General features: G+C 44.2%; 1 protein-coding gene across 2 annotated transcripts; it reads right to left on the bottom strand.

Annotated features, from left to right (window-relative positions):
- Nucleotides 1–535: 535 nt before the first annotated feature.
- On the bottom strand, nucleotides 536–3,944 carry LOC127345276 (probable proline transporter 2). 2 transcript variants are annotated; one of them, XM_051371721.2, is made up of 8 exons: nucleotides 3,710–3,944; nucleotides 3,363–3,587; nucleotides 2,483–2,627; nucleotides 2,041–2,230; nucleotides 1,690–1,814; nucleotides 1,370–1,585; nucleotides 1,052–1,282; nucleotides 536–983 (listed from the first exon to the last, which is right to left on the bottom strand). In XM_051371721.2, the coding sequence occupies exons 2-8, from the start codon at nucleotides 3,581–3,583 to the stop codon at nucleotides 834–836; spliced, it is 1,278 nt and encodes a 425-aa protein (XP_051227681.1). In that variant the 5' UTR covers nucleotides 3,584–3,587; nucleotides 3,710–3,944; the 3' UTR covers nucleotides 536–833. The 2 variants fall into 2 exon arrangements, with proteins under 2 accessions (XP_051227681.1, XP_051227680.1); XM_051371720.2 differs by having other exon boundaries at nucleotides 2,483–2,577; nucleotides 3,710–3,942.
- Between the last annotated feature and the right edge of the window lie 11,952 nt (nucleotides 3,945–15,896).

Below are 15,896 nucleotides of genomic sequence, written 5' to 3'. Positions count from 1 at the left end.
TATGGATGTGTAGAAATGATAAAGTTTTTAATGATAAGAATTGTTCTCTCTTGCAGGTTATCTACAGATGTACCACTACTCTCCGTTCGTGGTCTGCACTGCAGAAGGTGGAGAACCACGACATGTTTACGGAGGTCTATACATGGTTGGAGGACACGGCGAGGGATACTTTTTCCTTACATGGGTGGCATCATAATCTACGGATTGGGTCTCCGCCTTCACCTTAGGCGTTTTACATTTCCTCATGCCTGATATGTAATTCGCTTTTTTTAGCACTCCAGATTATTAACTCTCTTTGAACGGCTGTGTGCGCATCTTAACTATGCAGAGATCGGGTGTAATTGCTTTAGATGAGTAATAAAGTGTCCATTATCAAAAAAAAAAAGGAGGGGTGATAGAGGATTATTTGTTTTTCAAGGTATATAAGACCACAACGCATTTCGAGGTGATCAACTAAACATGGACTATATGTCATCAAAAACTATTGATTCATATTTAGAAAATGTTTCCAACTATATTTTTTGTGTCATATAACTTATATTCTATTGGTCAAATTGTTGGTTAAAGTTTTGCCTCGGAATACAATGTGTTCTTACATATAAAAACGGAGGAAGTAACTGAAATTAATATTTCCCCATTCCAGTGAGGCGATTACTGCTTAATTTTGTCCAATGCCACCGAGCCCACGAGTTGGCCTGAATGAGATATTCTGCTACAGTACTAGTATAGTCGTGACACGTCTGGACGCGCTGAATCTTCGTGCATATGTTTATCCAGTATCCTGCGCTTGAGCGCCCATAAGCGCACCGGTGTTGGACGTCCGGTGTGTCTTTCTATATGTCGGCAAAGAAACGGTACACGCTGACGTTGTGCACGATCAGGCGTACAGCCGCGGCGGTGGTGGCAACGCCGAGAACCGAAGAGACGACGATGATGCCCCAGTGCCAGAGCATGTGCCATCTCCCGTCGCATTCCCCTTTGATCTGCACAACACCAAAGTCAAAAATCCGGCCATCCATCCCTTCACTCTTTGCTACGAAAATGAGTTCACCTTGAGGACGATCATGCTGGGGAAGATGAAGGTGAGCGGGAAGAGCGCGAAGGAGCCGAAGAGGTTGACGAAGTCGCCCATGAATGGGAAGAGCGCGGTGACGAAGACGTTGACGCCGAAGAGGACCGCCCTGGCGACGAGGCGGCGCGCCATGTTGTGCCGCGAGAACATCCCCTCATCCAGCCTCTGCAGCCGCGTGTCCATCGCCTCGTGGATCGGCACCGTGAACAGCTGCATGGTCAGCTAGCAGTTAGCACAAGATGAACAACGGGATCGAGTAAGAGGAGCGAGGTTGAAGAACAGATTGGGATCACGTACGTGCTGCGAGACGATGCTCTGGAGGAAGGCGGTGGCATTGATGAGCACCGACGCCCAGCGCGGCCCGCCGAGCTGGTTCGGGAGGTACTCTGACGCGGCGGCGCCGTAGGCCCAGTAGCCGGCGACGCTGATCCCGTAGTATGCCGCGGCGCCCACCGTGTACTGCAGCGCCAGCGCGCGCCTCATGTTGGACACCGACGGCTTCCGCAGGGTCGACTATAATTTTTTGTTTTTGTTTGTCAAACGAAACACATCCACATCGTCAGATGAACATGTCACCATCATCTTGGATGCATGGAAGATGCATGTTAATTACCCACCTGTATCTCGGGGAGCAGGCCGGAGGTGTTGCAGACGAGGATAGCGGCGACGGCGCCCAGCGCGTTGAACACCTTCTCCTGTTGGGTCCCGTGGATCGTGTAATCCGTCTGCTTACTCGATCTGCCTACGCACGCACAAAATTATATTTATTGCGAACTTGGTGAGATTTCGCTGTCAAACTAAAAAAGCTCGGTTACCGCTTTCTGTTATTCAGTCACAGCATTTTAAAAAAAGTGCTACTAGCAGCCTCGCTAACAGGAGAAGAAAAGGATGTATAAGCTATCTCAAACCAACAAGAAAAAAATAAATGGATGCATGGTCATCAGTCATCAGTCATCACTCATCAGTACCGTCTTTGACGAGGACGGCCAGGAGGGCGACGTCGAAGGTCACGGTGAGTGCGGCGGAGGTGGCTAGCCAGTTCCTCATGGCGGATATCGTCGGCACGAAGTAGGCGAAGGCGAAGTACACGGCGCCCGTCGCCGCGATGAACCACTGCAGCCTCGGAGTGGAGTCGCCGGTGAACTCGGCGCTGATTGCCTGGTGAAAACGCATGCCAATTATTTGAGTTTTGGGATTTGTTAAATTAAACATACACGCTGCTTGCTCTAATGCGATATGATTCATATAATCGACTAACTGCACTAAAGTTTTCTTTTGAGGGTTAAGGCAGCCGACATGCCGCTCGATTAGATAGAATTGTGTTTCATGTATCGAAGTTTTTCTTGGTTCCAAACGAAAATTACAAACCTAATGCACTAAAGTAATTCACATAATTAAATAATTACATACCTTGAGAGCTCTTCCACCTAGTAAAATGAAGCCCATGCTTCCCAGGAGCAGGGTGGTAAACTGCAGGAACCAGGTGATGTAGTACATGTTTGTCCCTTCACAACAACAAGATGAGTCAGCCTGCATTTTCCTGTCATGTTTGTCCCTTCAAGATAACCTTTATTAATTTCCATGAAGGGAGGTTTATATATAGCAGTATAGCATGCATTAATTTTCTTCATTTACCATGAATCACCATCACTAATTACATTTTTAAAAGCTGGAGGCCGAATTTTATTAAGAGAAAATAAAGTATAAACTGTATCGCATTGATTGATTCCATAAAGAGAACAAAAGAGAGAGATATACTGCGCTATATAAGCGGCTGAGGTAGCCGAAAGTAGATAGTTGTATCAGGCTGAGAAATGTGTTTGTCCTATGCACATGAGGTCTCGTGCATGGTTCTATGGTCGATATCCTGCTTTAAGAGTCGTGCCATCTATTTCACCAAGTTTCATTGATAAACATTGTATTTCAGTTTGAGCATACACATTGAAACGTGATGATATCTAATGATATTGTGCACGGGATGTCTCGTGCACGGGACTATCGCTAGTCTAGTCTCGTATCAGACCATGTAAACTAAATTTAAAAATTATGTAATATAAGTGAAAGTTGTGCATCATTTTGATGCAAAGGCCTATAAAAATATCATACAGGGCCAACATTTTATACTACTTCCTCCGTTCCAAAAAAAACTGCTCCAATATATCTAAAGTTGAGTAGCTTTTTTTAAATGAAGGGAGTAGTTTTTTTTCTTGCAATACACATTGGGGGAGAAACGAGCGAGAGCTATTAAAACGAGACGAGAGACGCGGCGTGCGTATGCATGCGTACGTACCGAAGACGTAGCCCATGAGGTCCCTGTAGCGGATGAACCTGTGGCCGTCGACGAGATGGAGTCCGGCGAGGAGCCAGTTGGCGTACCAGGCGGCGCCGGCGACGAGGAGCAGGCAGGCGGCGCCCCACCACCACCCCAGGGGCACCATCATCAGGTTGGAGAAGCTGAGCACGTAGGCGCAGTTGAACCCCGTCACCAGCAGCAACCCAACCTGCTGCCATGAATCTGCCACATGCATGCTTCACGAAGTTAACAAGCAGACACAATATTCAGGAGTGGAGATATCGCGGCGTTGGATCAAACGGATGAATATATATGCTTGCTGATTGACCGATCATGTGTGCAACCTGTGTCTACTGCGTGAGCAGTGGCTGCGGTGGTGTATCCGCCGTCGCCGGCCTTGTGTGCTTGGGCTGACTCGGTGTCGAGCGAAGAGGAAGCCATTATATTGCTTTGCTTTCTTCTCTCTTCCTCACCTGCTTCCGGCCGTTCGTCGAGGTGTTCAAGCTAGCGAATTAGTGTGGGCAGACATGGGGAGAAGATATGGAAGGAGGTTGGCCTAACAGACATATAAGCCAACACATATATAAGCGGTGAAGTCACAAAATGGCATATGATTATGTACATCTTCTTTTTGCGGGTATATGATTATGTATATCAATCAGAAGACGCACTAAAGTCGATCTTCTCAGTATCCAGTGCGTGCGTAGGTCCCTCTCTCCTACAAGAATGCTGCTGATTAAACTGCAAAAATGTGCTACTCCCTCCAAGCTCTAAATTATCACAGGTTAATTTAGGCAGGGACAAACATGTACTACATCACCTGGTTCCTGCAGGTAAAATGTAGCTAAATACTACCTCTGTCCAAAAATAGATGCCAAAAATTTGTCTAAATTTAAATGTATCTAGATATGATTTAGTGTACAGATACATCTGAAATTAAATAAATTTTTGGCATCTATTTATGGACGGAGGGAGTATGTCTGTTTAGGAAAAATATTGAAAGCCGGGGGGAATACTTGCATCACACTGACACAAAATTTCTTTTTTTTTTGAACAAGGGTAGGGTGCTGAGCACCCTAGATTTTCATTACTCATAGACATTGTGCTGATACAATCATAGGCCCTGACAATCTGAGTCTGTTTATTGCTACGGAGACAGGACACGAGAAAGTTGCATGAGTAGAATTGCTACAAGAGCAAAGAGGCATAGTTCTAGGAAGAGTTTTTGCCTTTTGAGTATAGTGATGGGCAATAGCATTGAGAGATCTGTTAATGTGGAAGATGGTTGGTCTAAGAAGTTGCATATCTTCCTGGAATTGAACTGCTTGCCTTCTGATCTCCCAGAGAACATTTGTGTCTGCTCCCCCTCGGGCCTGCACCGCTCTTGCTAGTCCCAGATTATCTGTGAAGAAATAAGGATCCTGCAAAATAAGCGAAGAAACAATGCTGGCCGCAACAAGAAGTCCCTCCGCCTCTGCCTGCAAAGGAGAAGATACTGGCGCAGTCTTGGCTGAAATAAAAGCATCAGTGATGTGTTGCCCCTGTTTCCAAGTAATATGTATCCCAACTCCAGCTTTAGATGGCTGTTCGTTGGCTCTTTTCTTCCAGGCTGCATCAACAAAGATTCTTGGGCCAGAGTAAAGCAGATGTGAGGGAGTTTCACTTATTTTTTGAGTAATTGTTGGAAGCTTTTGGATTTGCAAGCTGTTAATCAAGGCATTAGTTCTGATGATTACTTGACTAGGCTGGCCTTCCAAGCTATTGAATAATTTCGAGTCGCTATTGTTGAATGTTTCACCAACACGTGCTAGAGTATCTGTAGCATGTGTGGCGCTGCTCCGGTCGATCGGGCTAGCAGTTTCTTCTCTGACATCGCGTGCACCGTCGCAACTCGCAACTTGTAGTTGTTGCATCGTTCTGTACATAGACTGAGTAGTATGTCCTCAAGCGCGTCACTTGCTATGTATCTCGATCGGCGGCATGATACGCCCAAGCTTTTTTTCCGGCGTATGGTTAGTCGAAAGTGTTAGGAAGTTTGCTGTGTGATGTGGTGCTGACCCCGAAGGCGAGGTGAGCGGCAGGCCAACTGGCCAAGGCAGCTTGCCCTGCGCCCGGCGCTAGCTAGCTAGCTGTCACTTTATATATTTTTTTTTTCTTTTAATAACTGGAACGCCCCAGCCCCAGGTCCATCTATTGTGATCTGAAATCTGAATTCCATAGGTATATGTTCCATCATTCTTAGAGCATCTCTAGCAGAGCCCGTAAACGAGCCAAAACCAAAAAATAAACGCCAGTTTACAGAAAAATAGCGCCAGTTACCGTAAAAGGGTCAAAACCGAAAAACTTTTTTCGGGCCGAGACTGAAAACCCAAATCGGTCTGTATTTTTAGGGGTCGTCGAGCGAACCGAACGCTCGATCCATATCTAGGGCGCTGAAATTTGAGCTGACGCAACCGCTCGCTCTATCCCTCCCCGCGCCACCACCACACTCCGCTGACGCCGCACCGCCCGATTCGCCCGAGCCCCGCATCCCGAAGCTACTGCAGGTCGCCCCGCATCCCGCCCGCTGTTCCTCGCCCAACTCCGGGTGCCGCCGCCGCCGCTCCGTCCGAATCGAGGATGAGCTCAGGCGACGAGTTCGTCGATGTCGATCTGTCGGATTCGTCGAGCTCGGAATATTCCGACCTCGACGAGCTGCTCCAGGGCGACGAGATGGAGTCCACCATGCTCCTCATCTCCGTCAAGGAGCTGGAGGACTGATACGTCTCAAACGTATCTATAATTTCTTATGTTCCATGCTAGTTTTATGACAATACTCACATGTTTTATATACACTTTATATCATTTCTATGCATTTTCCGGCACTAACCTGTTAACAAGATGCCGAAGCGTCAGTTCATGTTTTCTGCTGTTTTTGGTTTCAGAAATCCTACACAGGAAATATTCTCGGAATTGGACGAAACAAAAGCCCACGGTCTTATTTTCCACGGAGCCTTCCAGAACACCGAAGGAGAGACGGAGAGGAGCCGAGGGAGCCCCACACCACCTGGCGGCGCGGCCAAGAGGGGGGTGCACCGCCCTATGGGGTGGGCCCCTCGAGCGTCCCCCGACTCTGCTCCTTCGCCTATATATTCTCTCCGTCGCGAAAACCCTATGACCGAGAGACACGACGAGAAAAGTTTCAGAGACGCCGCCGCCAATCCCATCTCGGGGGATTCAGGAGATCGCCTCCGGCACCCTGCCGGAGAGGGGAATCATCACCCGGAGGACTCTACATCACCATGCCCGCCTCCGGACTGATGCGTGAGTAGTTCATCCTTGCACTATGGGTCCATAGCAGTAGCTAGATGGTTGTCTTCTCCTCTTGTGCTATCATGTTTAGATCTTGTGAGCTGCCTATCATGATCAAGATCATCTATTTGTAATGCTACATGTTGTGTTTGTTAGGATCCGATGAATATGGAATACTATGTCAAGTTGATTATTGATTTATCATATATGTGTTGTTTATGATCTTGCATGCTCTCCGTTGCTAGGAGAGGCTCTGGCCAAGTTGATACTTGTGACTCCAAGAGGGAGTATTTATGCTCGATAGTGGGTTCATGCCTCCATTGAATCTGGGACAGTGACAAAAAGTTCTAAGGTTATGGATGTGTTGTTGCCACTAGGGATAAAACAACAATGCTTTGTCTAAAGATATTTGTACTGTTTACATTACACACAGTACTTAATGCAATTGTCTATTGTTTGCAACTTAATACTGGAAGGGGTGCGGATGCTAACCCGAAGGTGGACTTTTTAGGCATAGATGCACGCTGGATAGCGGTCTATGTTCTTTGTCGTAATGCCCTAAGTAAATCCCATATTAGTCATCATGATATGTATGTGCATAGCTATGCTCTCTCTATTTGTCAATTGCCCAACTGTAATTTGTTCACCCAACATACTATTTATCTTATTGGAGAGACACCACTAGTGAATTGTGGACCCCGGTCCATTCTTTTACATCTGAAATACAATCTACTGCAATCATTGTTCTCTGCTCTTCTTTGCAAACAAACATCATTCTCCACACTATACGTTTAATCCTTTGTTTACAGCAAGCCGGTGAGATTGACAACCTCACTGTTAAGTTGGGGAAAAGTATTTTGATTGTGTTGTGCAGGTTCCACGTTGGCGCCGGAATCCCTGGTGTTGCGCCGCACTACACTCCTTCACCAACGACCTTCACGTGGACTTCATCTCCTACTGGTTCGATAACCTTGGTTTCTTACTGAGGGAAAACTTGCTCCTGTACGCATCACACCTTCCTCTTGGGGTTCCCAACGGACATGTGCTTCACGCGTTATCAAGCTCTTTTTCTGGCGCCGTTGCCGGGGAGATCAAGACACGCTGCAAGGGGAGTCTCCCACATCCAATCTCTTTACTTTGTTTATTGTCTTGTTTTACTTTATTTTATTTTCTGTTTTGTTTGCTTTCTTTATATCAAAAACACAAAAAAATTAGTTACTTGCATTTACTTTATTTACCCTTTGTTTATTTCATCATGCTTTCCCCTAAGTTCACTCTTAAAGATATATCAGTAGGGCATGGGTCTATCATTGGAAGAGATAATATAGAAGAATTTTTCACTCATGTTAGTACAGTTAAAGATTTTGAAGATATACACTTGGTAGAACTTCCTCCTACTTATGAAATTGCTACTGCCTCTTTAGTACACATGTTGGAAGCTAGATTTGTTAATCTTAACCCTATAATGCAACATATGTTTCTTACACTCTCTGATATGGAAGTAGGAGAAAAGAGAGATTTTGTTTTAGAAACCCTTCTTAGAGAATTTGGTGATGTAGCTAGAGAAGCTAGGAAAGTCTTTATTAAGCATAAGAGGCTTGGCTTTTATATCAATTTTGCAAATACCCTTGAAAAGATGGAAAAAGATAGACTAAAGTACACTAATAAAGTCAATTGTGAGGGGGATTAAAGTACCAATACCTTGTAAGCTCTTAGGAATGCATAAGGCACTAGAAAAGAATTTTGCTTGGATTGTTCCTGAAAATTTGTTTGAGGAGGATAGTAAGCCTAAGAGTAACGAAAGAGGAGTTTCGTACATAGATAAGATACAATGCATAGTTGAGAAAACTCCAAACTCCTCTGTTGATGTTTCATCTTTTGATAATACTTGATTCACACTTTCTGCGCCTAGCTGAAAGGCGTTAAAGAAAAGCGCTTATGGGAGACAACCCATTATTTTACTTCTGCAATTTTTGTTTTATATTTGTGTCTTGGAAGTTGTTACTACTGTAGCAACCTCTCCTTATCTTTATTTTATTGCATTGTTGTGCCAAGTAAAGTCTTTGATAGTAAGGTTGATACTAGATTTGGATTACTGCGCAGAAACAGATTTCTAGCTGTCACGAATTTGAGCAGATATCTCTGTAGGAAACTCATAAAAATCTGCGACAAATCATGAGTAATCCTCAGATATGTACGCAACTTTCATTCAATTTGAGCTTCTTCATCTGAGCATATTAAGTGCCTCGAAAAAATTCGTATTTACGGACTGTTCTGTTTTGACAGATTCTGCCTTTTATTTCACATTGCCTCTTTTACTGTGTTTGAATGGATTTCTTTGCTCCATTAACTTTCAGTAGCTTTGGGTAATGTACATAAGTGTTGGGAATGATTGTGTCATCTCTGAACATGTGAATTTTAGATTATGCACTAACCTTCTAATGAGATTGTTTTGAGTTTGGTGTGGAGGAAGTTTTCAAGGATCAAGAGAGGAGGATGATATAATATGATCAAGAAGAGTGAAAAGTCTAAGATTGGGGATGCCCCCGTGGTTCATCCCTGCATGTTTCAAGAAGACTCAAGCATCTAAGCTTGGGGATGCCCAAGGCATCCCCTTATTTATCGACAACTTATCAGGTCACCTCTAGTGAAACTATATTTTTATTCCGTCACATCTTATGTGCTTTACTTGGAGCGTCTGTATGTTTTTATTTTTGTTTGTGTTTGAATAAAATCGGATCCTCGCATTCCTTGTGTGGGAGAGAGACACGCTCCGCTTGTTCATATGAACACTGGTGTTCTTAGCTTTACTTTTAATGTTCATGGCGAAGGTTGAAAACCGCTTCGTTCATTGCTATTTGGTTGGAAACAGAAAATGCTTCATGTGGTAATTGGTATATGGTCTTGAAGAATTTGATACTTGGCAATTGTTTTGAGCTCTCAAATAGATCATGTTTAAGCTCTTGCATCATGTAGTTTGAACCTATTAGTGGAGAATTACTGTAGAGCTTATTGAAATTTGGTTTGCATGATTGGTCTCTCTAAAGTTTAGATATTTTCTGGTAAAAGTGTTTGAACAACAAGGAAGACAGTGTAGAGTCTTATAATGCTTGCAATATGTTCTTATGTAAGTTTTGTTGTACCGGTTCATACTTGTGTTTGCTTCAAACAACCTTGCTAGCCAAATCCTTGTACTGAGAGGGAATGCTTCTCGTGCATCCAAAACCTTGAGTCAAAACCTATGCCATTTGTGTCCACCATAACTACCTACTATGTGGTATTTCTCTGCCAGTCTAAGTAAATTGCTTGCGTGCTACCTTTAAAATTTCATTCCTTGTCTTTGCAATATATAGCTCATGGGGAAGTAGCTTAAAAACTATTGCGGTAATGAATATGTCGCTTATGTATCTTATTTCTTATAAGTTGCTTGTTGAGCGGTAACCATGTTTCTGGGGACGCCATCAACTGTTGCACTTTTGTTGAATATCATGTGAGCTGCTATGCATGTTCGTCTTGTCTGAAGTAAGGGTGATTTGCCATGATTAAATGGTTTGAGTATGCATATTGTTAGAGAAGAACATTGGGCCGCTAACCAAAGCCATGTATCATGGTGGAAGTTTTAGTTTGGACATTAATCCTCAATCTCTTATGAGAATATTATCTGTTGTTGAATGCTTAAGCATTAAAGAGGAGTCCATTATCTATTTTCTATGTTGTCCCGGTATGGATGTCCTCAAGTTGAGATTCATCAAAAACGAGAAATCAAATGCGATCTATCTCCTTGGACCTTTGTACAGGCGGCATAGAGGTACCCCTTTGTGACACTTGGTTGAAACATATGTAATGCAATGGTAATCCATGGAAATCCGAGCTAATTAGGACCAGGTGTGAGCACTATTGGTATTCGATGCATGAGGCTTGCAACTTATAGGATGTTTTATGCATAACACATATGAATTATTACTACCGTTGACCAAATTATTTCCATGTTTTCAAAATAAAAAGCTCTAGCACATAAGTAATCCCTTCTTCCCTCTGCGACGGGCCTTTCTTTTACTTTATGTTGAGTCGGTTTACCTACTTCTTTCCATCTTAGAAGCAAACACTTGTGTCAACTGTGTGCATTGATTCCTACATACTTGCTTATTTGCACTCATCATATTACTTTGTGTTGACAATTATCCACGAGATATACATGTTGAAGTTGAAAGCAACCGCTGAAACTTATATCTTCCTTTGTATTGCTTCAAAACCTTCTATTAAGAATTTATTGCTTTATGAGTTAATTTTTATGCAAGACTTATTGATGCTTGTCTTGAAAGTACTGTTCATGAAAAGTCTTTGCTATATGATTCAGTTGTTTAGTCATTATCTTTACCATTACTTTGAATCACTTCATTCATCTCATATGCTTTACAATAGTATTGATCAAGATTATGATAGTAGCATGTCACTTCAGAAATTATCCTTGTTATCGTTTACCTACTCGAGGGCGAGTATGAACTAAGCTTGGGGATGCTTGATACGTCTCAAACGTATCTATAATTTCTTATGGTCCATGCTAGTTTTATGACAATACTCGCATGTTTTATATACAATTTATATCATTTCTATGCATTTTCCGGCACTAACCTATTAACAAGATGCTGAAGCGCCAGTTCCAGTTTTCTGCTGTTTTTGGTTTCAGAAATCCTACACAGGAAATATTCTCAGAATTGGACGAAACAAAAGCCCACGGTCTTATTTTCCATGGAGCCTTCCAGAACACCGAAGGAGAGACGGAGAGGAGCCGAGGGGGCCCCACACCACCTGGCGGCGCGGCCAAGAGGGGGGGGGGGCGCCACCCTATGGGGTGGGCCCCTCGAGCGTCCCCCAACTCTGCCCCTTCGCCTATATATTCTCTCCGTCGCGAAAACCCTATGACCGAGAGCCACGATACGAGAAAAGTTCCAAAGACGCCGCCGCCGCCAATCCCATCTCGGGGGATTCAGGAGATCGCCTCCAGCACCTTGTCGGAGAGGGGAATCATCACCCGGAGGACTCTACATCACCATGCCCGCCTCCGGACTGATGTGTGAGTAGTTCATCCTTGGACTATGGGTCCATAGCAGTAGCTAGATGGTTGTCTTCTCCTCTTGTGCTATCATGTTTAGATCTTGTGAGCTACCTATCATGATCAAGATCATCTATTTGTAATGCTACATGTTGTGTTTGTTGGGATCCGATGAATATGGAATACTATGTCAAGTTGATTATTGATCTATCATATATGTGTTGTTTATGATCTTGCATGCTCTCCGTTGCTAGGGGAGGCTCTGACCAAGTTGATACTTGTGACTCCAAGAGGGAGTATTTATGCTCGATAGTGGGTTCATGCCTCCATTGAATCTGGGACAGTGACAGAAAGTTCTAAGGTTATGGATGTGCTGTTGCCACTAGGGATAAAACAACAATGCTTTGTCTAAGGATATTTGTATTGTTTATATTACGCACAGTACTTAATGCAATTGTCTGTTGTTTGCAACTTAATACTGGAAGGGGTGCGGATGCTAACCCGAAGGTGGACTTTTTAGGCATAGATGCATGCTGGATAGCGGTCTATATTCTTTGTCGTAATGCCCTAAGTAAATATCATATTAGTCATCATGATATGTATGTGCATTGCTATGCTCTCTCTATTTGTCAATTGCCCAACTGTAATTTGTTCACCCAACATGCTATTTATCTTATTGGAGAGACACCACTAGTGAATTGTGGACCCCGGTCCATTCTTTTACATCTGAAATACAATCTACTGCGATCATTGTTCTCTGCTGTTCTTTGCAAACAAACATCATACTCCACACCATACGTTTAATCCTTTGTTTACAGCAGGCCGGTGAGATTGACAACCTCACTGTTAAGTTGGGGCAAAGTATTTTGATTGTGTTGTGCAGGTTCCACGTTGGCGCCGGAATCCCTGGTGTTGCACCGCACTACACTCCTTCACCAACAACCTTCACGTGGCCTTCATCTCCTACTGGTTCGATAACATTGGTTTCTTACTGAGGGAAAACTTGCTGCTGTACACATCACACCTTCCTCTTGGGGTTCCCAACGGACGTGTGCTTCACGCGTTATCAAGGACCGCGCGAAGCTGCTGAATCGAAGGCGCGGGTCCGTGTTCGGATGGAACCACATCCAGCAGAATCGCCTCCTCGGCCACGAGCAGCTGATGGAGGACTACTTCACCGAGGTACCTACCTATCCGCCCCATCTATTCCGTAGGAGGTATCGCATGCAGCGTAGCTTGTTCGTCTGAATCATCAAGGCCCGTGAAGCCAATTCGAATTACTTCAAGCAACATAGGAATGACGCCGTGGTGATGGGTTTCAGCGCGTTCCAAAAAATCTCTGCTGCCATGAGGTTCATTGCGTATGGCATCCCTGCGGATTACACCGACGAGTATCTTTCAATTAACGAAGGTACTACATCGGAGTCGGTGCGCAGGTTTGCTCGCCTGATTATCAAGTTTTTTGGGCCAACCTATCTCCAAGCTCCCAATGAGGATGACACCAAACGATTGATGGAGATAAATGAGAAAAGAGGTTGGTCAGGCATGCTTGGTAGCCTTGATTGTATGCATTGGACATGGAAGAATTGTCCAAAGGCATGGCATGGACAGTAGTGTGGCAAGAGCAAAGATGCAACCATTGTACTTGAGGCCGCTGCATCATAAGATTTGTGGATTTGGCATATTTTTTTTTTTTGGTTTGCCAGGGACACTCAATGACATCAACATGCTGCAAAGGTCTCTTTGTTTGCCAAATTAGCAAATGGGGAAGCACCCACTTGCAACTACAAGGTCATGAACAATGAGTGCACAATGGGATATTACCTAGCCGATGGCATCTATCCGGATTGTGCAACTTTTGTTAAGTCTATCAAGGATTCCCAAGATAAAATAGAAGCTGAATTTGCCAAAGCTCAAGAAGCATCTCGCAAGGATATTGAGAGAGCTTTTGGTGTTTTGCAAGCAAGATTTACCATTGTTCGTGGCCCAGCCCAATTTTGGGACAAGAAAACCCTTGTCAACATCATGACATGTTGTGTGATTCTTCACAACATGATTATCGAGGATGAAAGAGAATTGAGCTTGCCCTGCTTCTATGACAATGTTGGTACCCGAGTGGAACTCCAACGCAATCCGGATCGCATTGAAGCTTTCCTTGAAACTTATCGGCAGATTGAGAATGCCAGCACCCATGTCCAGCTCGTCTATGATCTGAAGATGCACCACTGGCAGCGACATGGCCGTCGCCTTTGATCCTATCATTCCATTCATTTGTTTGTCACATGTATCACTCTTGAGACATTTATTCATTTGTCCAATTTTGCGAGAGTTGTTGTAATTTGATTGAGACATTTTTCATTTGTTCAATTTTTCCAAAACTGTTGTAATAATTTGGTTCAGACTATTGTTCATGTGTTCTAATAATTTGGATGATTATTTGATTAATTATGATCGATTATTGTATGTGTTGCATATAAATTCTATGAAAAATTCTACCTTTACGGATTCGGAATCCGCTGACGCAGAACAGAGTCCGTAAACCAAAACCAAAACTGAAAAACAGAATATTCCGTTTTTCAGTTTGGTTTGCGAGCTCTGTTCTGCGCTAGCCATTTTACGATCCGTAAACACGAGTTCGGTGCACTGAACTCCAGGTTTTCGGTTCACATTTTTACGGGCTCTGCTAGATATGCTCTTAGACATGAGCCCACCATCTCTGCCAGCTCCACCTTTACGTGAACCAACACACCGCATTGCTAGAAGCTGTCTTTTTTTGTATTCGATTTGGGATTTACTTTTTGCTTCCTGAAAAATACAGTTGCAATCATTTCTGAATATTTCCAACCTATGTCATACTGTAATATACACACACACGAATCTCTTACAGGTGTGCAGAAGATAACTAGAAAATATGATGGCGGCATATGAGACCATACGAGGACGAGATAGGCAGCACTTTGGCAATACATGATAGGCTTATAGAATTCAGGTGCATTTCCACATCTGTAGCCGGTACTCTTGGTAATCTCTGGTTCACACGTTTCAACTATAATCACGGAATCATCGTACGGTACAAACGCATGTACCACCATCATTTCGTTGCCCATTCAATTCTGATTGTATCTTCTACGCTCAAAGCAAGAGTAGGTTTCCTTAGAGCATCTCCACTCGTCTCCCCGAGAAGTCCCCCACGAGCCGTTTTTTACATCCGGACGGCGAAATCCGGTCCAGTCGCGCCCCCGGTTCCTCGATTTCGTCCGGATTTGGGCCTAAATTCATCCGGCGATCCCACGCCATCCCCGCCCCCCGGGGAGCGCTCGGGGACTCCGGATGGAGCAAAACCAACCGCCCACGCCCACGTGTCTCCTCTTTCGTCCGGACTCCCCGAGCCATCCTCTTTTTCCCCGAGAAACGCCGCTTAGGGAGCACACGACTGGACATATACTGCCCCCCATGCCAAAAATTGATCCAATCTGGACGAAAATTTCGCCGGATTTGGGCGTGGGGAGCGCCAACGAGTGGGGATGCTCTTATATTCAGTCATAACAGGGACTCCCTATTAGAGCACTAGAATATGCTAGTACAAAAGCAACACCATTAAGACGTTCCGTTCCTCTCATATCATATATTCGATTGTCTTACTGCAAAGCATGTCACACGCCTTTCTAGCGAGAGAGACGGGACAAGGGAAAATAAAGGAACAACATTATGAGAAGTTTAACGTCTCCACTAATCTGCAAATGGAGGAGATTTAGTTGATGCAATGCAGCACTCAAGCGCTGGCCACTCCTCCAGGAAACTTTCCCTTCAATCCTTGCCAATTCTTAGGCCTGAGCTATTTTTTTTTTTTTTTTTTTTTTTTTTGAGATTTTCCTGGTCTTAGTACATCTTGTAGTATCTGAACTCACGCACTACACACTCCTCACACACACACAACACCACACACACGCCACTCGTGCGCAAGCTAGACCTAACCAAACCTATACTAAGACATGAGCCTCCGCGAGCCTAGATCTTCTGGGAAATCCCTGCGGTGGTGGGCACACCACAATACCAGTGTCGAACCACGGTGGAAATTGGCTCCGAAGCTTGAACTGGGCTAGACTGATTTATGGGCTCAGTCTTCTGCATATATGCAGCCCATAGGGCCCTCCAGAAATTTGCTACAGCGCCAACACTAGACACTG

Source organism: Lolium perenne, chromosome 3 (assembly GCF_019359855.2).
Source record: "Lolium perenne isolate Kyuss_39 chromosome 3, Kyuss_2.0, whole genome shotgun sequence".
In the NCBI taxonomy this organism is placed as follows: Eukaryota; Viridiplantae; Streptophyta; class Magnoliopsida; order Poales; family Poaceae; genus Lolium; species Lolium perenne.
This window is presented reverse-complemented; position numbering and strand designations above follow the sequence as displayed.